The following is a 24,601-nucleotide window of genomic DNA, read 5'->3' on the forward strand; positions in this document are numbered from 1 at the left end:
TAAGAATCCATCTGTCCCACTGAGGTGTTATTATTCCCTGACCACTCTATGAGATGTGCCCTAATCTGAGTTTGTACTTGACTTCTCTTATTACTGTTGCAATCCACATCATGTTTCCAAATTCATGGACCAATATAATAGAAGAAAAGGTATGTGCAGATGTCCATAAGGACATGGACAGAGAAAGGGGGAAGTTTTTGTCTTTTTAAGTGTCTATTAATGAGATTCTCAACCATATAGCTCCCTATGCTTCAATAAAATGGTATTATCCTTTCATGTAAAATGCATTTAATTTTTTTCCAGATCCTGATGTCTGGACAGAGCTGAGTATGGACAGAGCTGCTCCCTTTACCCAGACATTTGTTATAGTTCAAGTGTAGGCTGAAGACTGAACAACAGATACTGGAGACTGTACAGTGAAATGGTAATAAGAATATGGTAATTATACACCAATAATGAACTCTAAGAAAGAGAAACTTAAAAACACACACACACACAATCCCATTTACCATTGCAACAAAAAAATAAGATACCTAGGAATAAACTTAACCAAGGAGATAAAAGACCTATACTTGGAAAACTACAGGACATTGAAAAAAGAGGTAGAGGAAGATACAAGCAAGTGGAAGGATACACCATGTTCATGAGTTGGAAGAATTAATATCATTAAAATGTCCATACTACCCAAAGCAATCTATAGATCCAATGCAATCCCTATTAAAATACCAATGGCATATTTCACAGATCTAGAACAAATATTCCAAAAATTTATATGGAACCAAAAAAGACCACAAATAGCCTCAGCAATCTTGAGAAACAAGAAAAAAGTTGGAGGGATCATAATACTGGATATCAAACTATACTACAAAGTCATTATAATAAAAAAAAGCCTGGTACTGGCATAAGAATAGGTATATAGACCAGAAATCAACCCACAACATTATAGTCAAATACTATTTGACAAAAGAGGCAAGAGCATACAATAGAATAAAGACAGTCTCTTTAATAAATGGTACTGGGAAAATTGAACAGATACATGCAAAAAAATGAAACTAGACCATCAACTTACAATGCTGCACTGTCCTGTGGGGTTGTCCTTCTCCCTGGCCACAACTTATGAATAGCCCCTTCATTAAAAGCTCTTCTAATTACCTAATTTTAGTATGCTACTGTGTCTGCTGGAGCCAACTAAAACAGTATTCAACATAGGTTTTATTTCCCTTTTTTAAAAAAGTTGGGGGAAAAATTCTCCAAAACATTTCTGAGTTTTTGAAAACCATAATTGAACAAATACCTTCTAATGTTGCTCAGTATTCTTTAAGCAACCACGTAATAATTTAAATCCAAAGCCCAACACAAATATTCTTTGTCCTGCTATGAATAACACATAATCTTTAGTGTTTCCTTTTTTAATCCTAGATCCAAGGAAACTCAGCATTAAACTCAGTGTTTGTTGGCAATGATAAATTCAATAGAATATTCAGTAAAAATTATTTCTCTACTTCTTGACATGTTTTTAAAAACTAGTTTTCATCCTACTTAGTAGTTGTTGTCCTTGTTCCGTGTTTTTAATCTGGCGAGTCATCTAAATTCTCTTGGGACTAAGCAGAGAACACATCCTAATTAATAAGCACTTCAACATAAAAATCAGGCCTGCATCAGCATTAAACTATAAGAAAGAACCAAGAAACCCAGGTTCACAAGGATCCACTTGAAAACAAGCCCCAGAGGCCAGAGGCCTGGAGAAAGGCAGATCCCACCCACCGGTGCCTAGATACAGGCCGTTATCCATCACCAAGCCCTTCTCTCCACACCCCTGGAAGCAACCCCAGCCCTGGATACTATTTCTGTTTCTTCAGTTCCCTGTGGAGCTTTATAGATATTTAGGAACAGCCCAAACTTACTCTTGGTGTGGGGCTCCTGTCTTGGCCAGCAAAGTCAGCACAAAAAACATGAAAATCACGAAGACTGCGAGACCAACCCAAAATCCAATCACAATGGAATCTGTAAGACAGTGAATACTGGGATTAGCATTTCGCAGGAGCTGAAAACTGGAGCATTCAAGAAATCTGAACTTTTTGGTACATGAAATGATTGTTGGTACATCAACAATCTATAGGACAGCCCTGACCCATCCATCAACTGGGGACAAGTAAGATGCAGGGATGAGAGAGAGAGAAGAGTCTGGGTCACCTCCATGTTCTCATCTCAGGTGACACGGAGAGACTTTTGCCTTATTGACCGCTGGGTTCCATTTCCCAGTAAAGGAACTGAGGACATACATAGGCCACCCAGGACCCCAAGATTCCATTGAAGTATCTTGAGTTAGAAAATGCCATTTTTAGAATAAACTACAATATACTGTTTTAAATGAATTCTGATTCAAACCAACCCATTTATTTTTTCACTGCTGTTCATGCTGGAATAGTTGAGGTCCTCATTGTCTCTTGCTGAGAATAATCAAATGGCCTCCTGTGTTCTCTTCTATCTTTCCTTGTGCAGCTCAGTGTGAACTGGCTTTAACCCAGCTCTGATAATATTGCTCTCTTATGACAAAAAGATAGACCCAACCTTCTCCAGGTTAAAAAAGTTTCCATACATAAAGCACTTTAAACAATGCCTGGCATCTGAGAAAAAGGTAATCTACATTTGCCAGCTATTATTGTTAAATTATTTTCTCCCAGCTTACCCCTACCTTAAAACCCATGTTTCACATCAGACCAGGAACATTGTGTCCCTGTATTTACCTTAATCTTAGCCACAACTTCCTAAGCCCCATGACTTTTCAGAGGCTCTTACCTTTACCTGGCTAGAACAACTGTCCCCAACCTAGAGCTGATGCAAGTCCATCCACCCTTAAAGCCATGCCTACACCATCTCCTTCACCAAGCCTGGGCGAATTTCCCCAGCTGATGAGCTCTCTCCTGTCCTTGAACCCCGCGGCATTTTTGTCTGTGCTTTGCTACATGGGCCCTTCCTTGACCCTGTCTTGGGAGATAGTCATGTGTATGTCCCTAGGACAGGGATGAGACTGGACTGTCTACAGACCCTGGCACAAATACACTAGGGTCTCAAATCTGGAAGAGACAACTGAGCTGAATTATTTTACATTTTCTGATTTATTCTAAGAAGTCAACCTATGTGGGCATGCAGTGAGAATGCTTAGCAATTAAAAAAAAAACACGAATGGCTTAGACACTAAATGTATAAATGCAAAGCATTGTTCTAATTAATTCTAATTCATTTTTTCTAAAGTAAAGAAAGCAGGTTACCTTGTATAATTATACTTTCATTCTACATATACTACTGCCTAAAGGTTAACAGCTATTATTCAACAATGTGCTGAAGAGTCAGCATTCTGGATGCAAAACCCATGTATCTTTCCTGGGATTAAGTGGGCCAAGGAAATAGAAATTGTACACTTTGCCTTATAATGGAAATGAGGCCTAAAAAAGACACAAGGACAAGTCCCAAAAAAACACACGTAAGCAAGTGCAACTGACAGGTAACAATAACAACTCAATGATGGGGGCACAGACTGTGCAACACCATTGTACAAATAAATGACAGCTCACCGTACTTCATCAGCTGCCTGCAGAACCAGAGCAAATTCTACGACGACACACACCAGCATCACATTCAGCTGAGAGGTGAATCTAGTCTCATGGCTTCACTTTTAAATTCTGTGTATGAGGAAGGGGTTCTCAGGAGGGCGGCTTTCCTGCAATGGGAGCTGCATCCCCATCGGTCCTCTGCTTCCCAAACCCAAGGTGGGCAGAGGGGGGAGAGGGTGCGTTCACCCAGCCCAGACCCTTCCCTCTGCCCTTCTAGGGCCCCAGAGCCCTGATCAAAAAGCAGCAATAATGTGGGCATGGGAGGGTCCCAGCATAGGAGGAGTCTTAGGGGGGCAGAGCCGGGAGGTTCTGTGGTTAGAATTTCAGAATCTCTGTGATTCAACAGCATTTCCAAATGTTTTCTTGATAATGTGGCACCTATGTTTCTCACCACAATATGTTTCCTTTTTCCTTGCTCATTTATGCAGTTTTGCTTATTTATATTCCCCTTCAAACAAAATTCTACTTCCTTAAATTATTTCCTTTATTTCTTAACTGCATCCTCTGCTGTGTGGTCCAACCCCAAGATATATTCTCACCCTAAGCCCCTTTCAGGGATGAATGGAGAATCCCACTGCACCCTAGGAATATACAAGCTCTCCTGAAATTATATTTATATGCGAAGTTTCATGGGCATGGCACTGTGGTAAACTGGGGGACACACAGCTCCTGGTCTCCATGGAAACACCCTTTCTTGGGAGGAAGTCACATAGAGGTTCAAACAGAGTGAGGTTCTGACGAGTGCCATGGTTCAGGAAGCCAAGAGAAGCCTTCCAGAAGCTTTGAGCAGCAGCTCCTGTCCTGTCTAGAGACGGAGCTTCTAAGAGAGCATTACAGTAAAGGGTAGAGCACATGGCCAGTGGAGTTCTAAATGGTGTGCATCCTAATAAAATAACTTCCCCTCAAGTTGACCTCCTTGCAAGGATCAGCAAATCAGTGTGAGGGATGATGAATGCCAAGGTCAGCATGGGAGTGGCGAGGAAATACTAAACGAGCAAATGCTTTTCCTTCGCCACATCTATATCCCCAGTTCTAATCTGTCTTATATTTCCTAATGTGTCCCATTAATCTGAGCCAGTTACAAACCTAAAATGTTGGTGGTGTTGCATATATTCATTCTGAAACAAGCACACGTCTCTGGACTATTTATGGGGTAATCAGGAGAGGACCTGGGAGTGGGCAGCCGTTCCCGCTTGTTATGTCAACTCTACTTAAGAAAACACAGATGCTTCACACAGGACAGTCAGCTTTCAGTTATGACTGGAATTGGACAGTAACCTCTCACATAATTATATTTCCTTGCTCTGTGCTGGATCATTAATCAGTCCAATAACATGACACATGAGTCAAATAACACAGAGTTAGGAATGATCACAGGCTATTCTTGCCCATTATCATGAACATACACAGAGAATGCTCTCCTAGCTCCAGTTCCAGAAAACTAATGGACTGAAAGATGTCGATGACCATGTGTTACATAACAAGGTTCTTCAGAATTAATCGTTCCAGATTCTACTTCTGTCGCATTTATACAGCATTTGAAGGTCCAAATGTTTATACAGATTGGGAGAGCTGGAATTGTTAGAGCTTTAATGCAGTATCTCAACTTAAGACTGACATTGATTCATGTTTCCCCATCTTTCAATTCCTTGTCACTCAGAACCATCAAGGACCTCATGTAATACCATCCATGAGCAATCAGTGTGTTTAAAGGGGGGTGTTTTCTGGGACTTTGTGGGGGTAGAGGACAGAGTTCTGCAAAAAGATAGAATGTTCAGGAAAAGTAATCACTGGGGATTTCACCGGTTGAGACAAATACATATTATGCTTACAGTGGAGAATTGTAAAAGACTTACATTTATGAGCCTTCAGTCCTTCAAAGGAAACTGGTCCCATCTCATAATACTCATATTCCAAGGAGTGGTCAGAGTTAGATGCAGACTGCTGAGATGTTCTGTTAGAAATTGACCTCTGGGCAGACATCTCCACTGTGCACACATGGAGAAAGGCAAGTGCAGAACCTGTTAATTCACCCACAGCTGCTCAGGGACTCCAATTGCTCTTGACCACCTTTGAGATTTCAGCGGGGAGGTCCTACCCACTAGGTCAGGGAGAGGCCCACATGGCTGCCCACACCTCATACAAAGTGACCATTATTTCTTGTTCTCTCTCCACTAGACTGGAATATATTTCAGACACCATGTCTTCTTTTGTTGTTGCCCCCCCCACTCTGCATAACTTACCCCAATACCTGGCACATAATCAACTTTCAATAACTGATGAAAGAATGAAGAGAAAAAGAGAGAGAGTACATCAATACCTCTGAGCTTGCAACTTCAGCCTCATCACCTATACCTGAGTGAATACGTAAAGAACCTACAGAGTCCCAGCCAGTTTGGCTCAGTGGATAGAGAGTAGGCCTGTGGACCAAAGGGTCCCGAGTTTGATTCCAGTCTAGGGCACATACCTTGGTTGTAGTCTCCTCCCTGACTGGGCCCTGGTCAGGGCGCATGTAGGAGGCAACCAATCTATGTGTTTCTCTCACACTGATGTTTCTCTCTGTCTTTCCCTCTCTTTTCTACTTTCTCTAAAAGATCAATGGAAAAATATCCTTGGGTGAGGATTAACAACAACAACAAAAAGAGCCTACAGAGAATAAATAAAATCAGTATCAGGAGTGAACTAATTCAGCATATTGCTATTGAGCATCTACTATACACAACAAAGACATGCAACCTAATTCTAGTCAAAAGGGATGAAGAAAAGAGAAGTGGACAACATAAGTTGCATAAAGGGAGAAGATCCCCAATGGATGATCCTCCTAAAATTTGTCCTGTTTTCGGGATATCCCAAGTGTCTTCTTTCTGAAGACTTCAGATTAGAAAATTCTGACATTTTTGAGAGAAGTTGCACTGTGTGGCATGGATGCCAAAGGTAACAGGTCAACAGAGCCCGTATTAAATACTGAACACCTGCTGTGTGCAAGACACTGTCCACTGTGGGTGATAAAGACTAACTGGCACTTTAAGCAAACTAAGTCAGGAGGGTCTATGCGAGGAGCTAGGGCTTATGGAAGCATTGTGAGAGCCCTACAAGGGAGAACTCTGTGTTCGTAGTAAAGCTCTATGGTTCTAATTTCCATTCCCTTTACTCCCTTTCCCTCCTTTAAATACCTTCCATATTGGCACAGGCCAGAACTTGCACATGACTTGCCCTGTCTGCATGCCCTGGTTTGCAAGCCTTTCTTTTTCCTGAATAAATCCTTTCTGCTGATGAAACACCTAGTCGACATGGGATAGGAGGAGACACTTGAGACACAGACCAGGACCCACAGACCTTCCCTTATAATGGGGAAGGAACACAAAGTGACAAATAACAGTGATTTGAATGAAATACCAGCCAAAACCGAGATTCACTGAACAGTTACCACCACTGGGGTCCACCCACCTAAAGCTTTCTGAAGCTCCCATGCTCCCACCCCCACTGTAGGTCAGTGTCACCCACTGCCACCTCCCAGGCACAACCCCAGAGAAACTGAAGCAAAATCTCCCTTTTTGCTTCAAGGCATGCGTCTCCCCTTTCCCTCTTCCTTTCTTCCCCACCCCCCATGGAAACAAACTCCAACTGCTCCTGGCATCATATTGTTCAAAAGATCGAGTGCTCTGAGCCAGAGTTATGTATATGCCTGTGTCAGAACTGGTGTGACTCTGAGGCCCAGCCAGATGAATTATTCCCCCAAAGGTAGAAGAGAGCGTGCCAATTCTCACTTGGGAAAGAGAGCTACGCAAATTGTAAGAAAAGCTGGCCTTTAAAGTAGTATTCAGCTCCCTGTCAAATGCCAGCACAAAAATAACATAAAACCATCCCCACAGTATCATCTTCGGCCTTTCTCTTATTTGAACAAGGGGTTATTTCCCTCAACAACAAAATTAATTTCCTCAGAAAATGAGAATTAATGACTCAAACCTAAGAGGCACTATCCTCATTCATGAGAATTTTATGAGAGACAGAGAGGAGTAGCTAGCTCTTCAGTTGGAGGGTCAGAGATAAATGACAGATGAAGATAAACGTAATTTCAATTGTAGAATGTTAGAATTTCACACCATACAGGGAAAAAGTCACCGAAAGACCAGGGTCTTCATCTTTGCTCTACTTCCATTTGCTATGTGGACAGGCAAGACACTCGTCTCTCCCAGCCACATTTTCCTCCTCTGCAAACCTGCTCATCCTCGCTGCCTGAAGATGCTGTTGTCAGGATATGGTCTGGCTACATTCACTAATAGCTACCATGATCACCCAGCTGGTTTTTTTGCTTCTACTGTAACCCACTGTACTCCTTTCTCCACACATCAGCCAATGATCTTTTTTTAAAAAAACAAAAAACTGCCCTTGTCATTCTTTTGCCTAATTCTTTTAATGCCTTCTCATTGATCTAAGGATAAAGTCCAAAATCATTAAAATGTCCTATAAGGTTATAACTTAGGCCTTGATGTCTCCTCCGATCATGCCACATATCCTATCAAACTGTACTTGCATTGATTGCATTTCCTCAAATACTTCATGCTGTCTGCTACCTGCACATATGCTGTTCCCTCTGGCAGGAGTGTCCTTCCTACCACCACAGCCCAACCCATTCTTCCTTCTCTGCTCATCATCTACATCAGGGATCAGCAAATCTTGCCAACCACCAGCTCCTGTACTGACTGCAAGTAAAGAATGATTTTTACATTTTTAATGGTTAAAAAAGTCAAAAGAATGGTAATATTATGTGACATGAGAAAAGTACATGAAATCCAAATATCAGTGTCAGAAATAAAGTTTTATTTGGAACACAGCCACCTTTGTTTGGTTTTGCATTTTGTAAGGCTTCTGTAGTATTACAATAACAGAGCTCAGGAGTTGTCACAGAGATAGTGTGTCCCAAAGGCTAAAATATTTACTTTTTGGTCTTCTATAGAGAGTTTGCCAACCTCTCCTCTAGAGCAATGAAAAAGAAAAAAAGAAAGATCTGAGCTTCAGTTTTTCCATCAGGAAAACAAAGATGGCATCAGTACCTACTTCATGGGATTGCTGTTAAAGTTTCAATGTGATATTGCATAAAATGTCACTCGCCTGGATCCAGGTAAGATCAATAAATAGTAGCCGGGACTATTATTATTATTATTCGCTAAACAATCCTATTTGGGACAGAAAAGCTTAGGCTTGTTCTTCAGACATCAGCCACTCCCCTGTCAGTCAATTCTACCAAATTCACCACGTAGTTAGTTGATCTATGTGTTCTAGACAAATGAATAAAATTACAATGAAAATAACTCAGTAGTTATTTGTTTAGGTTGCTTGAAAGTTATCATGAGAAACATGTACATCCTGGAATTCATGCTGCTCCATCCATCAAAAAGATGGTAATAATCTCTCTATTTACAGAAGGGAAATAAGATGAAGTCTGGCTTGTACATATCATTTTTATTGGAAATCAGTATTACAGACAATGTAATAAGCTGAGCAAAGGGAAGCAGCAGGCTTCATCTAGTGTCAAGACTGTTAATAGAAAAACAGAAAAGTGCATAAAACAATGAAAATAAAGCCGAGATAGTGTTTTCCGTGTTCTATCTCAGCTGCTGGCCCCCTGGCTATACTGTTCTCCACATCTGCACACATTGCTGGCCCCAGCTGTGGTCACTCTCTTGGGTTAGAAAGAAACATCGACACCCCCCGCTCACAAGGCTGACCAAGGACCAGCATAAAATATAGCTGTGAAAGAGACAGACCCAAGAAATATCAACCACTTACCTACCATAGAGCAAATGTTTCTTAATTCCTCCTTTTTCTCCTCCTTACACCACTCCTGTTCACCTAATGAACCATTTAGGGATGCAGAGAGACCAAACATAATTGAAAGTCACATCTGCAAAGACCCTGAAAGTGGAAAGGCTGATCTGTGCGCTGACAAACATACCTGGAGACAAGAGTGAGTGAATAACGGAGCCAAAGGTTCTGGGCGAATAACAGTATCAGAGGTTCTTCAGGGAATGAAATGCTAGACAACCCCTCCCCAGCAGCCACCGTTTCGGCAGCCTTCGCATAAAAGCAGGGGTTTTGTTTCCACTGTTTTGTTTGTGTGTTTGTTTGTTTTTAATTTTATTTTATTGCTTAAGGTATTACAAAGAGCATTATGTTTCCACTGTTTCTCCCTCTCAGTTCTTGAATCCCAGAGACAAAGGTTTGGAGGACAGACCTCTGGCCTCTCCTTTAAAGCAGTCACCTTGCACCCTTGCAAAAGTCCACGAGGCAATATTGTTTTCATCCAAGTCTCAGAGTAATCAGCATGGGCGGTCAATGGCACAGTGACCCACAGCAAGCAGGAAGCTTAGCAAGGCCGGATTTTGTATAGCATCCGTTATCAAAAACAAGGCTGCCTTTCCAAGCTTTGCAGAAACATAAGCTCACTGTGTCACCATTCAGAAGCTGCCAGCATGTCTGGGTAGCAGCCCCAGAGACTGATATTCTCACCAGGAACATCTGGCTCACAGCAGGCGGTGAGGGAAAGGTCGTCTGGCACCAGCTCACGTGTGTGCGGGGCGGGTGCTGAGAGGCAGGCAGCTGCTCTCTCTGAACACAGCAAACAGGAAACGTAGCACTTGAAGGAGCCCTCTGCGCCTCTGCTTCTCCCCTATTTCCATAATGTTGGATCCATGATATCAGCATCATTAAAAATAACTTCTTCAAGAGGAAACATCCTAACCAAGCTTCCCGGAGCAGCAATAAGAGATTAATTGTTCTTCTGAGCTGCTAAAAGCAGCCTTGCCAACAATAATGAAAAGTTACCACCTCACCTCAAAGCCACACCTGAAAAGGAAGTCTACCTGTGCATGGGGTAGTTTAGGCCAACTTCTGGGGAGGAGAGGGATACAAATATATCTCAAATCCAGGAGGAAAGAACATGATTAGCAGGCCCCAGACACCTTTCGTGGCTATGTTAACATCACCCCTTCTCCCATGCATGGCCCCAACACTTTCATCCCTCTTCTGACTATCCAGTCTTTCCTCCTCCAACCTAGGTTCCCACAGCACTCCTGGGCACTCAGCTTCTTAAAGACACAGGTCAAGCAATGCTCTCCATCTCCCCAATTTAGTGAGATGTCCTGGGACATGCAACCTTCTATGGGGTGAATAAAGGCTCTTCGTCAATATCTTGGTGGGTTATGATGGTACACACACCATCAGGCTGTTGTCTTGGAATTAGACAACCTTTATTTCCATGTTAAGGATTTAACATCAGCAGCTGAGTTTTCCCAGTGATTGCCAACTCAGGAACAGGACTAGCACATTAAAGAAAAATCCAAAAGATGCCTATAACCCCTGAAAAATGAGTGTGTGCATGCACACACACACACACCCCAGCACAGACACACACACCCCAGCACAGACAGAAAGAGCACCCAGAGAGGCACCCCAGAAGCTCCCAGCCAATGCCACAGATCCAAATACCCATGGTGACCAGCCTGCAGAGGAAGAAGACCTAATGACCTATTCAAATTCCAGAACAAAATTCTCATTTGCAGTGCGATTCTATCTTCTTTGTCTTCCATTCACAAACTCCAAAAGTAGGCATGCCACCTAGGACACCAACCTCTGTTCTGGCCTGAGCCATAAAAGTCTCATGAGTTACCTGTTCTTATGTCTTTCTTCCTCATATTCTTAAGAACAACAGTCCCTAGCACAACACAGAGATGTCACCCTCATGACCCATCACCCAATCTCTCTCCCACAAAGGCATCTGAGAAACCAAAGGTAACGTCCCACCAGGCCACACTCTAGTGGCCGAGAAGGCCAAGGTTAGAACTTCAGAGTCACAGCTTTGGGAGCTTAATTCCCTCATCACATGGAAATGTGACCAGGCACCTAAATCAGAACTGACAGTACACCCAGCTTACCTCTACCTAAGTGGGTAGAGTCACACAAAGATCAAATGAGAGGCTTGAAGGTTCTGAGTTGGGCAAATGGTTAGCTCAGAGCCAGCTGGATAGCACTAAAGCATTTCATAAGGCAACGCATCCCAGCAAAGAACCGTGCCCGAGCCTCTAACGTCAGAGCCTTTGCCATCTCCTCAGGGCCGTGCTTTAAAAATGCTGATGCGATCCTCTTCCCCAGCTCACTTCTTTTTAGATTCCCTGTGAGCCACCACCTTCTACTTGCTCTTGTCACTTCAATTCTCAAGTTTGCAGATCCCTTTTCTGTGAACCCATTTTAAGTCAGAAACTCCTTTCACGGGTGTGCATTTTTACTTCCTCCAAATAAAGAGGTCAGGCATCTGGACCCTAGAGTCTTCCCCTCCTCCTGACAACCATCTTTGACTTGAGCATGCATCTTACTTTTGAGGTCTGACACTCTGGCTACTAACACACTGGGTTCCTTCTCCCCTTGCAAATGGACATACTTCCCAAATTTCTCTACACCAAGCATGTCATTTAAACGAGGCCTACGGCCTGCAAGCCGCGAGTTTGACATGCTTGCTCTACACTATCAACTTTTTCATGCCATTCCCTGGTATTTCCGAGAAGGCACTCGGTTACCCAGCAGACCTCAAAAACATGGTGATTGACAGCTGGCCAAGAAATTGTGGGTGCATGTTCCTGTCTATTCCCACTTCACTGCACAGCAGCTACTTACTTGTTTCTAGGAGCTAAATGTAGAACACGAAGTGTTCTCAAGCCTGAAGAATTTCTGTCTTAAAATCAGAATCAATGCCAATAGAAGGACAATTTCCAAAACCAGACAAAGGACTTAATATTTCATGGAGCTAGATATTCATCCAACACCTGAAATGGAGAGACAATTAATGAGTGGGACTCCTTCCTCCACCAGCTGTGCAAGAAAACGAGTAAGGGGTTGAGACTCCTAAACTCGCCTCCTCTAATAATGCCCTGCGTACCTATATAGCAGTCAATAGGCCAGAAAGTAATTTTTAAAGTTAGTGTTTCCCAGCTCTGTCCCACTATGGCTCAGTCCAGCCAATGATTATTGCATGAACAACCAGGGACTGGAACACAATGACTGTCCCTTGAGCCTCTGGAGATGTTTGCAGACAGTAACAGATCTTTGCAGTACACCCCATAGTACAGGCTTTGCTAGGACTGCTCAGACCAATCCTCTAGTGGCCTCCTCTGTCCTCCTGACTCTTTACCATAAGCACCATGAGGGCAGGGCCTCCCTGCTCTTCACTGCAGTACTTCCAGCAATCCACACAAGGCCTGGCTCACAGCACACGAGCAATAAATACTTACTGAATCAATTTCTTATAATGTGGAGAAGCCACAATGTTATCTTCCTTCACTCTCTTTCCCAACCCTGAACCTGAGGCAGAGTTCTCCCATTCCATCAGAGGCTTCAGTTGCCCACACAGGGAAGAAAACACACTGTAAAACCTCCATCCGGAAAGGGTTTCCTGAGACTTGATGAGGCCTGACTCGGAGATAGGTGTGGGGGTGGCAGGCGCACTGCCCCCAGTGGCCACACCTCAGCCCAGCCCTGCCGATTTAGGAAGCTGGGTTTTCACAGCACCCTATGTGAGGAAGCTCTCATGAACTGAGTCACACTGACAAAGCACAGCAGAACGATTTATAACCAGAGCATCAATTTGTTGAATTACAATAAGGAATAAAATGCCCAAGTGGATCAGAGCATATTTTACACAGTCTAGGAAATAAAATTTAAGATCAGAAGAGTAGCTGGTGAATGTGGAATTCGGGCAAAGGAGTTATGTAATAGAACAGGGCTCTGCTCAGCCACCCCATTGCATGCGTGCGAGGATGCTATACTGCCTCATATCCCAACACAGATGTCCTGTTGCAGCCACAAAGTGAGGCCATTCCCACGGTGGGGCTGGGGTCCCCACCACAGAAATGTCACAAGGTTAATTAACTCCTGCCTTTTTCTGGATCTTGCTTTTCTTGGTCTGGACTTTAAAAAATTCTAGGCATATTGAGGCATGGAATCTCAAGTCGACCACACTGACATAGCTAGGTCTTCTGGACTCCAAATACTGTTTACTTATGTTTGCTCTATTCCTGAATCTTCAGTGAAAGGATGTTTAAAAGCACTAGAGTCAAGTCAATGACCAACTATCAAAAAGCAGTGCTTCACCGTGAGATAACACACCCATTAGGATGGCTGTTATTTAAAATAAAATTCTAAAAAACAGAAAACAATAAGTGCCAGCAAGGATGTAAGAAATCAAAACCTTTATGTTTTGCTGGTGGGAATGTAAAATGGCGCAGCTGCTATGAGAGACCGTAGAGCAGTTACTCAAAAATTTAAACATGGAATATCTTATGATCCCTCAATTCCAACTCTGGGTATACACCTAAAGAGAAAAAATTCAAGGAGGGACTCCAATAGTTATTGTACAATCTCCACAACAACATTACTCACAATAGCCAAAAGGTGGAAGCAATCCAAAGGTACACTGGCAAATGAATGAATAAACAAAACGTAGTATGTATGTGCAATAGAATATTATTCAGCCTTAGAAAGAGGAAACTCTGGCATATGCTACAACATGAATGAACCTTCAAAACATAATGTTAATGCAATAAGCCAGACCCACAAGGGCAAATATTACATAGTTCCACTGAAATGATGTACCTATACTATTCAAATTACATAAAGACAGAGAGTAGAGTGGTGGTTGTCAAGGGCGAGGGGGAGAAGACAATGGGGCATTAGTGTTTGATGGTTCAGAGTTTCAGTCTGGGGTGAGGAACAAGTTTTGGAGATGGATAGTAGTGATGGTTGGACAACAAAGTGAATGTACTTAATGCCACTGACTGTTACACTTAAAAATGGTAAATTTTATATTGTCCATATTTTTTTAAAATATATTTTATTGATTTTTTACAGAGAGGAAGGGAGAGGGATAGAGAGTTAGAAACATCGATGAGAGAGAAACATCGATCAGCTGCCTCCTGCACACTCCCCACTGGGGATGTGCCCGCAACCAAGGTACATGCCCTTGACCGGAATCGAACCCGGGACCCTTGAGTCTGCAGGCCGATGCTCTATCCACTGAGCCAAACTGGTTAGGGCTATATTGTCCATATTTTTAAAGTTCTAAAAATTGTTTTAAATAAGGAAATAATTTTTAAAAACCCAGTACTTTTTGACCAATGTACTTAGAAGGAATGTAACTGAGACCTCCTCAAAGCAAAGGACCACCACAGGTGAGAAAAAGGTGCTGGGACATCCAGACACCCTTCCCGGTGGAGGCTCCCTCCGTGGCCAGCCTTTAAGGATCCAGCTTTCTCTTCCCAAGAGCTCGTGTGGTGCTTCCTCTCCACGGAAAAGCAGTGCTCTGACGGGGCTGCAAGGAACCACCCTTCTCCAAACCAGGGAGAGTTTTTGTGCTGAAGGCAGCCACGGTCCTCCGAGAAAATAAATTTCTGTTGTTTAAGCCACTCGGTCTTTGGTATTTTGTTATGGCAGCCCTGGGAAAGTAATATAGCTGCTAGAATTAATTTTTTAAATAACAATGTTCTTTTTAAAAATATATATGTTTTATTGATTTTTTTACAGAGAGGAAGGGAGAGAGATAGAGAGTCAGAAACATCAATGAGAGAGAAACATCGATTAGCTGCCTCCTGCACACCCCTCACTGGGGATGTGCCCACAACCAAGGTACATGCCCTTGACCGGAATCAAACCTGAGACCTTTCAGTCCGCAGGCCGATGCTCTATCCACTGAGCCAAACCGGTTAGGGCAACAATGTTCTTTTTGATAAGATGATTCTATAAACTGTCCTAGAGAGTCCATTAAAAATGACTTCCCCTTTAAAAATATATTTGTGAGACAACAAATATATTTTTTGGAAGAAAACCATTTTCAAAATGCCATTAATCTATCCCAGTATATCCCATCTTCAATAAATGTTTATTACCAGGTACATTTTCATATACATGTACTTCAAGGAAAAAGAGTACTAGTTTTAAGCATGCTGAGATTAGTATAAGTTAATTCAGCCCAACAAAAATATTCTAAACATTGTGAGCTCAACTATAAAACATTTAATGGAAGTTGAAAAGTAAAGGCCTGTAACCCCAAAGAATTCAGGCTTCACACACACACACACACACACACACACACACACACACACACACAGGTTAAGGTGCAACACAAAATTCTGATGACACAAACAGACAACAGGTACAAAGGGCTTGTTAAGAAAGGGAGGGCTCATTATGGCATAGGAACATGGGAGGGGACCTCAAAGATGGTCCTCTGAGCCCCTGTCCACTCTATTCCACCTGCCAGCCTGGACTGGCATCCCCCTCCTCTCCAGATTCCTATCTACCTTTGAGGGTAGGGCTCAGTCACCACTTGCCCCATGGGGTCCTGTTCAAATATCTCAGCCCACGAGGACGCTCTCCCCTCTCTGAAAGCCCATCACACAGGTTACTGGGATCGTTTTAATAAGGAGAGAATATAAATCAGACCGCCTAAGGATCTGACTTTGCCTCTCACTGAACCTTCAGAGGGATGTACATATTACACAGCCAGGTGCATTACCATTTTAATGATACTAGGGAAACAACCACCCTTTCCATTTTAATTAGTGTAGTTTTTTGAAATACCTGGAACAATAAGATTCAGGCGAGTGAGATCTTGAATGCTTAGAGGATGAGTTGGTAAATAAGCCTAATTCCTAGTTATTGCTCAGGTGTCTGTCTCCAAGCAGCACACACTGTTCTTTACAGCCCAGAGCAGAATCATTCTTTTGACAACCGAGCTAAAAGGAGAGAAATTGGGTATTTCTATCTCTATTACCCAGAAAAGGAAGTTTAAATCAAAGTAGTGATTTATTTAAGAGCTGGAGACAGAGCAGCAGGAAAGCTACACTTTCTGATGATCATCTTATCCTCCTGGGTCTGGGATTCACAGCTTCTCCACCTACTCCACCCACAAGCCCCGATTACAAGAAAACCAGAGCTTGGCACAGTGAAAGCAGTCGGGCTCCAGGCACCCTGGGACTCCTGGCTTGCGTGAAGGGGTCCAGCCAGGAGGGAGCCAGAGGGGACCTTACCAAGCGAGGGGCAGAAAGTAGGTCCCCCCATCTGCTTGCCTAGGACTCAGGATGCCAAATAAACTCCACAGCCTCGAGCATATCTGGCATGTTCTCCTGGAGCATCAATTTTAAGAGAAGACTTGCAGGATTATTTTTTTATTAAATCAGTTCAGCTATGACATAGAGCAAACTGCAAAAATCAAATGAATATTCCAGATAAACATCCACTTGCTTCTGGGATCCTTGGCCTCTGCTTTGGACTCCCAGAAGCACAGGTGCACTCTCCTCCCCTGCTGGGGTAATTTAGTGGGAAATTTAAAGAGGCTCTGAGAGGAAAATATGTAGGTTTACATGATACTGTTTCCAGATCTTCATCTTATAATTATTTCTTTCCTTTCCCCCCAAACCCTCCCCCTCCAGATAGAATTACATTTTCTGGGGAAATCTACACAAAGGTTAGTAGAAAGAGGTTATGTTGACAACCACTGATCCACATTCATCATCTCCTAATTTTTCTTCTTTATCAACCAGGCAACTTCAGAGCCAACTCCCAGGAAGCTGCCCCCTCAGCCTGCCCTGCCTTTGCCTTCAGCAGGCGTTTTGCTGTTCGCAAGGCCATGCGCGAAGAATACAAAGGCGCCTTGGAAGAGAATCATTTTTTGAAGCTTATATTTTCCCTTGAAGGGTCATTAAATTTACTTGTGTTCTCTAGTTAGGCGAAAATTGCATAGATCTTGGGGAAACAAATACAAGTAACAATTAAAGCCAGATTCTAACATCCCCAACATTAGCATCTCATACATTCTCAATTTCTGCTTTTTTTTTACTTCCACATAATGGACTGAAGAATCACATTTGCAAGGGAGAAAAAGCAAAAGTGCACATTTTCCCCTCTGTCCAAGAAAACTAAGCAATTCTCATACTTCAGTCAAGGGGAAAAATCACTTTGCACCCTGAAATAAGCCAAAAATAACATGACCAATGTCTAAAAGCTGGTCTCCAAAATAAGAAAACCTTGACCATGTCCCATAAGCCTGGACTCACTACGGAAAAAAAAACAGCTTCTCTCCCGATTGCTTGCTATCGGAATGTCTGAAGATAAGCTATGACTTTTGGGAATATGATAATCGTGAATATGAAAGTTTTCAATCTTTAACAACAGACTGATGTCCACTTGAGAACCCTGGTAATTTTATGGGGTATTTTCTTTCAAGCATTTATTATGCCTTTATCTGATGAGCCGGTCTTCTCAAGCCTGACCCCTTGCGCTCTAAATGCCCCTACCTCTAAACCTTCCACTGTCTGAAGTACATGTAACATCAAGCAAACACACTGCTACTCTTTACTATTTCTTTTTTTAAATATATTTTTTATTGATTTCAGAGAGGAAGAGAGAGGGGACAAAAGATAAAAACATCAATGATGAGAGAGAATCATTGATCAGCTGCCTCCTGCACGCCCCCCACTGGGACCAAGCCTGCAACCCAGGCATGTGCCCTGACTGGGAATTGAACCTTGACCTCCTGGTTCCTAAATCCAGTCTCAACCACTGAGAAACACCAGCCGGGCTACTCTTTACTCTTTCAGCTGAAGCATGTATAATCCATGCTCTGAGCTGGCACATGTGTGGGACTGAATCAACAATTTCATTTTTCTCCTCCACTGCCCCTTAAAATGCATACTTGGATTCATCCGCCCTGCCCTCAGATGAACACTTGCGCAAGTACCATGACTTTTCTGCTCAAGCAACCACTTCAAAGTCCCCAAAGAACTAAAATGTGCAGTCTGAAAATAAAAGAAACTTCAACCTCATTATAACACTAAATCCTGCCCAACACCAGCTAGGTCCTGCCGCAACTGGTCCACTGCAGGGATTGGGGGACAGTTAACCTCTGTTCTCTATCTCCACTTTATGCCCAACTGCTGCAGCTGCTCACCCCTCTGAGATCAGAGCAAGCGGACAAGACTGTATTAACTGTTTTCACACTCTTTATGGGTGATTTAGTGATATTCATTGTCCTTCAACTGACTGCTCACTCCTACCATAGCTTCTAGATTTCTGGAAACTCTAGCTGCTGAGGTGCCCTTGCTCTTGGGCTGAATTTAGAGTGGCCTGAGGCTAGCCCCCTCTCCCACATGGCCCCACCTGGTCCTCAGGACATCCTCAGCATCCTTTATCCCCACAAACTCTGGGGAAGGAGGTGATCCTGCAGCCCAGGCCACCTCGTGAGCTCCAATGCAGGAAACACATGTACAGCTCAACTAGTGGTCCCACAATAGTCCCCCCCCCCACACACACACACACACATCAGGTTTGGGATAAAGGAAGGAACAAAAGATCCCTTTGAAGAAGTCCTCTCTCAATCTTCATATTCTTGAAATGACCAATGGTTTGTGAGTTATGAAAAAGTTCTCAAATATTTACACTGAAATTTCTACTTGGTGGCCTGGTACTTTCCTTTCAAATTTCACTGAACTTGAGTAAGTGTCTCAGTCAGAACTTTGATTTAGTACCCTATTTTTTATAAACACCAATGTTTAGAATAGCCTGTTAATTTCCAATTATTTTTGAAGTTCACTTTTCTCATATATCTCTTAAAACTGAGGAACTTGAGTATTGAAAGGGGCATTCAGAAACATCAAATTCAACATAACCAATGCAGTTTGGAATCCTCTCCCAGTCCTGACAGAAGATCACCCAGCGTGGGCTTTGATCTGCTTCTACTTCCTCTTCCTCGGGTGCCTGAGGACTGGCCTCGTAACCGGACCAGGCTCCTTTCTGCAAAGTTAAATGCTCCCTGTTCCTCATGTGGCCTGGTTGTCAGACCCTCGTCATCCAGGACACTTTCCTCCGGATGCCCTGAGGTTGGTCCCTGTTCTCTACAAAGGGGCCACCCAGAATGGTCACTGAGTAAAGCGGGCCCGGGCTCCTTTGATCCAAATGCCACAGGTTGGGAGTAGATGACAGTGGTGAAGTGCTGGGGTCCAGCCCCAGCGGTCCAGGGGTTCCCAAAGGTGTGGACAGAGTCGGCGAAGAATGTTTTACACTCAGCTCCCCACAGTGAAGGGCTCAGGTTGTAATGTACTGATCCTAGTTCTACTACTTACTAGTTATGTAATCTTATGCAAATTACTCAATCTCTCTGTGCCTAGCCTTCTCATCTGAAAAATAGGAGTGGTGCCAATCATTCCGTACTCGTGATATTGTTACAGGGATTGAGATAAAACTGTGAAACACACATAACTGTGCCTGGCACATAATAAGCTCCATATAAATGTCTATTAAAAGGCCTGCCCTTATCTCTGCAACCCCTGTCTGCTCCGGAGCAGCTACTTCACACTATGTGTAGTTCATTCAGAACTTGGTGGGCCAGTGAAACACCCAGGGTTTCTCTCTCACATGAAGTGCTACTGACCAGGGCCACTTCTTCCTTTACTTAAAAATATTTTTTAATTAAATCTATTGGGGTGACACTGGTCAATAAAACCATATAGGTTTCGCCTAGTCAGTGTGGCTCAGTGGTAGAGCATCGACCTATGAACCAGGAGGTCACAGTTTGATTCCAGGTCAGGGCACATGCCCAGTTTGCAGGCTCAATCCCCAGTAGGGAGTGTGCAGGAGGCTGCCCATCAATGATTCTCTCTCATCATCAACGTTTCTATCTCTCTCTCCCTCTCCCTTCCTCTCTGAAAGCAATAAAATCTTTTAAAAAACCATACAGACTTCAAGTATACAACTCTATACCACATGACCTGCATACTGCATGGTGCACTCACCACCCAAAGTCAAGTCTCTTTCCGCCACCAGTTAGCCCCCCTTTGCCCTCTTCCACCTCCCCCTACCCTCCTTTCACTCAGCAATCACTATACTGTTGTCAATGTGTTGTTGTTTTCCTTCTTAATCCCGTCACCCTTTTCACCCAGCCCCTTAACCCCCATTGAGTCTTGGAACCTAAATGCGGAACTAGACCTTCAACCCTAATGTGAGCTCAACATTCTAGTATTAGTGTCTCTTTGAGTCTCCTTAGCATACCCTCCTAGATTTGTAGTGGCTAAGAGGTGCAGGGAGAAGCACAGACTTCCTTTATGTCCACTCTTCTCCCACCTCATCCTTAGGGGCAGTATAAGACTTTGTCACATGCCTCTGCAAAAGCAGGACACACTTGAGATTGTCCATGAGGGGGAGGGGGTCAGTGACTTTACAGGTCCCTTACTTAGGGAACCTCTGTGAAATGTAAATAACAGCCACCCAGCTGTGAGGACCAAAGAGGACCAGGGAACCAACCTACCTACTGTGTATTAGAAAGAACCTAACTGAGCTGCTACCACACCCTTACAATAACAGGTTAAAAATAAAGGAATAAGAGATGAATTCTGACTGGCAAAATACCTCCACATCTGGGGGCCTAGAGAAATGGGGAGGAAGAAGATTACATTTTCCAGAATGTGCTGATGATATCATTTGCAAGATAAAAGATGGTGACCCCCACTGTGGGCAGAGTGGGGTTAGCCTGGGAAGATGAATGGGGCGGCCAGGATAAGTATGCATTCCCAAGCAGGGAGCAGCAGGACAAACACACAAAGGGAGGGGTTGTGGGGCTGAGGCCTCACTTCCTCCCTTCCCTGGGGCCTTTCGTTAAAAATAATAATAACAAAAGAATTAACACACAAGGACGTGGTTCATAAACAATACTTACTAGTAGCTTTGGGCACATGCAATGCACTCTGATGTTTTCTCTCCCCTTCTAATAATTTCATGTTTTTAAAAATGCTGGTGTGACTCACTACACGGATGTCATTACCCCAATGAGTCAGGACCCACACGTGAAAAGCAATGGCCATGACTGTCCCTAGCTACAGACCAGCTGGTTGCTGGAAAAGAGACAGAAGTTAGTTTGGCATAAACTGTCTTCAGAAATTCTTTCCTAGGTGGTCTCGAGCTATCTTCTTTAAGGACTGACTTTGGAATGCTGCCAAGATTTCATGTTTCCCTCTTTTGAAAAGTCTCCCGGCTCTGCTCTCATCTCGCACGCTGCTCCAAGGTTACTGCGGACGCTTTCATGCGCTAGAATGTCTGCTACTTGGGCCTTGAACAATCCAGCCCACCTGCGGGATTTGGGCTGGCCCTCCCAATTTGAAAAGAAATCGACAGAAGCTACTCTTTCTCCTGTTACCTGTTAATATCACCTCGTCTTCCACCAACACTGAAGGACCTTGCTGCTCAGAACAAAACTCTCTGTTGTGGGCAGGCACCCCAGGGGCTCATGGTGGCCTCTTGCTTTCTGGAACTCATCCTCCGTAATGCACCCCATGTGATGGACCTAAAGAGCAATAGCCTCGCAGCCCTCGTTTCCGGACCCTACTATGAACTGGGGGATTCAGCTGGGAAACTTCTTTAATTTGTAAGATTTCATGTACATATAGGAGTTCCCTTCTCTCCCCCGGAGTAGCACAGACACTGGCCCACAGCTCCCTTTGCTTTCAGAACCCTGTGGAGTGTTGTTGCCCTCGGATTAAATCCCAGGTAATGTTGGATTTTTCGTATTATCTTTGCTGTGGAAGCCTCAACGCCTCAAAACAAGTTTCTCACTGGGTGACTCTGTGTTCCGTAATTAATTACGCAGAAAGGGTGGCAGAGGGAGGAAAACGAACCCGATATTTCCCTCTCTAATCAGTAACGTGGCCTGCGGGCAGGCTCTCTGGTGCAAGCAAAATGAATTCACTGTCAAGCAGGGTTCATTCTGAGAACCCTGCCCACTGCAGGGGCGCGCGCCCGGCCAGGACACAGCGCCTTTCGCTGGAACCCGCGAGAACCCTGCGCCCAGAAGGTCTCGCAGTTGCAGGACATGACGGTGTCAGGCAGGCGGGGAGCAGAAAGTTTGCTCACCCTCCGGAGAAGGTGAGACCCGGCTCTTAGCAAAGAGGAGAAAACCCACCCAAGCCCCGAGCGCCCCTGCTTGCAGCCTGTCCTAAGCCCTCCGGCGGGAAATTCTCAGCAGCGGGCTGTGGGGAAGGTTTTAAACTTAGGCCCCACTTTCCCCTGGGCACCCTCAAACCCCGGTTCTCCGCTCCCCACTCCCATCCTCCCCCCAAAATCCCAAACTAAAAACCACCCCAAACCACATCCAGCCGACTGCCTTCGCCAGAGCCTCCAGCTCTCCACTCTGAGCCCCAGGTTGCGCGTCCCAGGGCACCCCTCCCTTCCTGGCTTACCGGACGGTGCAGGGTGCGCCCGGGCCGCCGGCGCAACTGCTCGGAGGTGCGTGAGCTCTGCCTGGACGCTTACTCCTCCTCCTCCTCCTTCTCCTCCTCCTCCGGAAGCCCGGACTGTCGGCGGCCTGGGGCTGGGAATCCCGCTGGCTCCACTGCACCGGGCGGGCGGGGACGCGCGCTCCCGACCCACCCGAGGCTGCGCAGGGTGCAGGAGCCGCCTCCCAGCCCAGGATGCCGAGGCCAAGGAGAGGTGAGCTATGCAGAGCCCTCTCCTGCTAAAGCCGCCCCCACTCTCAGTCTAACCAGACCCTGCTGGTTAGAAAGGAACAGAAGTCTGAGAATATTCTTTATCACCCACCCTGGCTCCTCAGTGGGTCTCTTGGGCCAATTTTGAGTAACGGAGGTGAGCGAGAGGGCGGGGCCAGCATGAATAAGATCAATGAAAAATCCTTAGCATTGGGTGCAAGTTCAGTTAAGGGCAGGGCCCTCCATCATGTGGCACTTAAATTACTACCTCAGTTTTCCTTCTCCTCCTGCTTCCTGGTACATGCAGGTGTCAGATGTCCCCCAAACAGGGCCCCGGATAGGAGGGGGCCAGAAGTACATTCAAGTTAGCAGACATGGCTCACTCCTCACTCCCAGTCAATAGTTACTGAGTCCATATTCCATGCCAGACACGGATCTGGGCCCTCGGGATACAGCCTCCTGGAGCATATATTCTAGGGGAGAGACAGGAATAAACATAACGAATAAGTAAAATATGTAGTGTGTGAAACAGCCCCAAGTGCTGTAGGGAAAAATAACGCAGGCAGCGGGTAGAGAATGTGGATGGCCTGAGAGCAGCTTTGAATCAGGTTGCCTGAGGTGGCCCCCCAGGGAGGAGGGCTTTTGAGTAAACAACTGAAGAGGAGTGTGCAAGTCACTCTGGTCCTGGGGAGAAAGTGTTCTGCCCCTGAGTTGTTCTTTATTGTATAGGACATTTCTTTCACTACTCATGGGCACTGTGTCAGGCAGTATTATCACCATTTTCATTTCACAGACGAGGAAACGATGGTTTGGAGAGGTTTAAAGAATTGTGCGAGGTCACATGTTAGTAAATGGAGGAGTTTGCCTTCAAGCTCAGCAAGACTGGGCCCCAGACCCTGGCTTAACCAGATCAGATTGCAGTGGGGAAAATACAGCAAAAGCAGCACCCAGGCGGCGGTCAATGGTAAGATTCACTCAGTCTCCCGGGGCCAGAAAAGGATTCCTAGAGATGACATTGTATTCATTGACATTTTTTTTTAAAGATCTGTGTCATCATTACATGTAAAATGAAAGTTTGCAAACCATCTGTACAACTGTGTGCAAACACCTCAGCCTCATTCACAGGCAGTTTGATTCTAGATGAAATCATTTGACCATCTGTGATGAGACTCGTTAGTCCTTCCCTAATTCTCCAGTTGCATATTCCGTTCATCTGAATGGGATCCATCACCATGGAGTAGAGCCTGGATGGTAGGTCAGCAGGGCATGGTGAAGCTGGTCAGAGAGAGCAGAGTGACAGAATGAATGAAAGCATGAGTAAACAGAATGAAATCTTGCCATTGTGACAACATGGATAGACCTGGAGGGCATTATGCTAAGTGAAATAAATCAGAGAAAGACAAATAGCATTTGATTTCACTTATATGTGGAATCTTAAAAAAAAAACACTAAAAAAATAAACAAAACAGA

At 44.3% G+C, this 24,601-nt stretch overlaps 1 protein-coding gene across 5 annotated transcripts in view; it reads right to left on the minus strand.

Moving 5' to 3' along the window:
* The window catches only part of MRAP2 (melanocortin 2 receptor accessory protein 2), a 34,571-nt gene extending 11,549 nt beyond the window's left edge, over nucleotides 1–23,022 (minus strand). The window contains exons 1-3 of one of the 5 annotated variants that reach the window (XM_006106054.3): nucleotides 22,886–23,022; nucleotides 5,471–5,602; nucleotides 1,905–2,004 (exon numbers count right to left, since the gene is read on the minus strand). In XM_006106054.3, coding sequence (XP_006106116.1) covers nucleotides 1,905–2,004; nucleotides 5,471–5,597 — 227 coding nt within the window. In that variant the 5' untranslated portion in view covers nucleotides 5,598–5,602; nucleotides 22,886–23,022. Of the gene's footprint in view, nucleotides 1–1,904; nucleotides 2,005–3,575; nucleotides 3,684–5,470; nucleotides 5,604–22,885 lie in introns of those variants that run through there. The other 4 variants (XM_014448082.2, XM_023746901.1, XM_023746902.1 and 1 more) reach the window with 4 other exon arrangements.
* Between the last annotated feature and the right edge of the window lie 1,579 nt (nucleotides 23,023–24,601).

Source organism: Myotis lucifugus, unplaced genomic scaffold (assembly GCF_000147115.1).
Source record: "Myotis lucifugus unplaced genomic scaffold, Myoluc2.0 scaffold_754, whole genome shotgun sequence".
NCBI lineage: Eukaryota > Metazoa > Chordata > Mammalia > Chiroptera > Vespertilionidae > Myotis > Myotis lucifugus.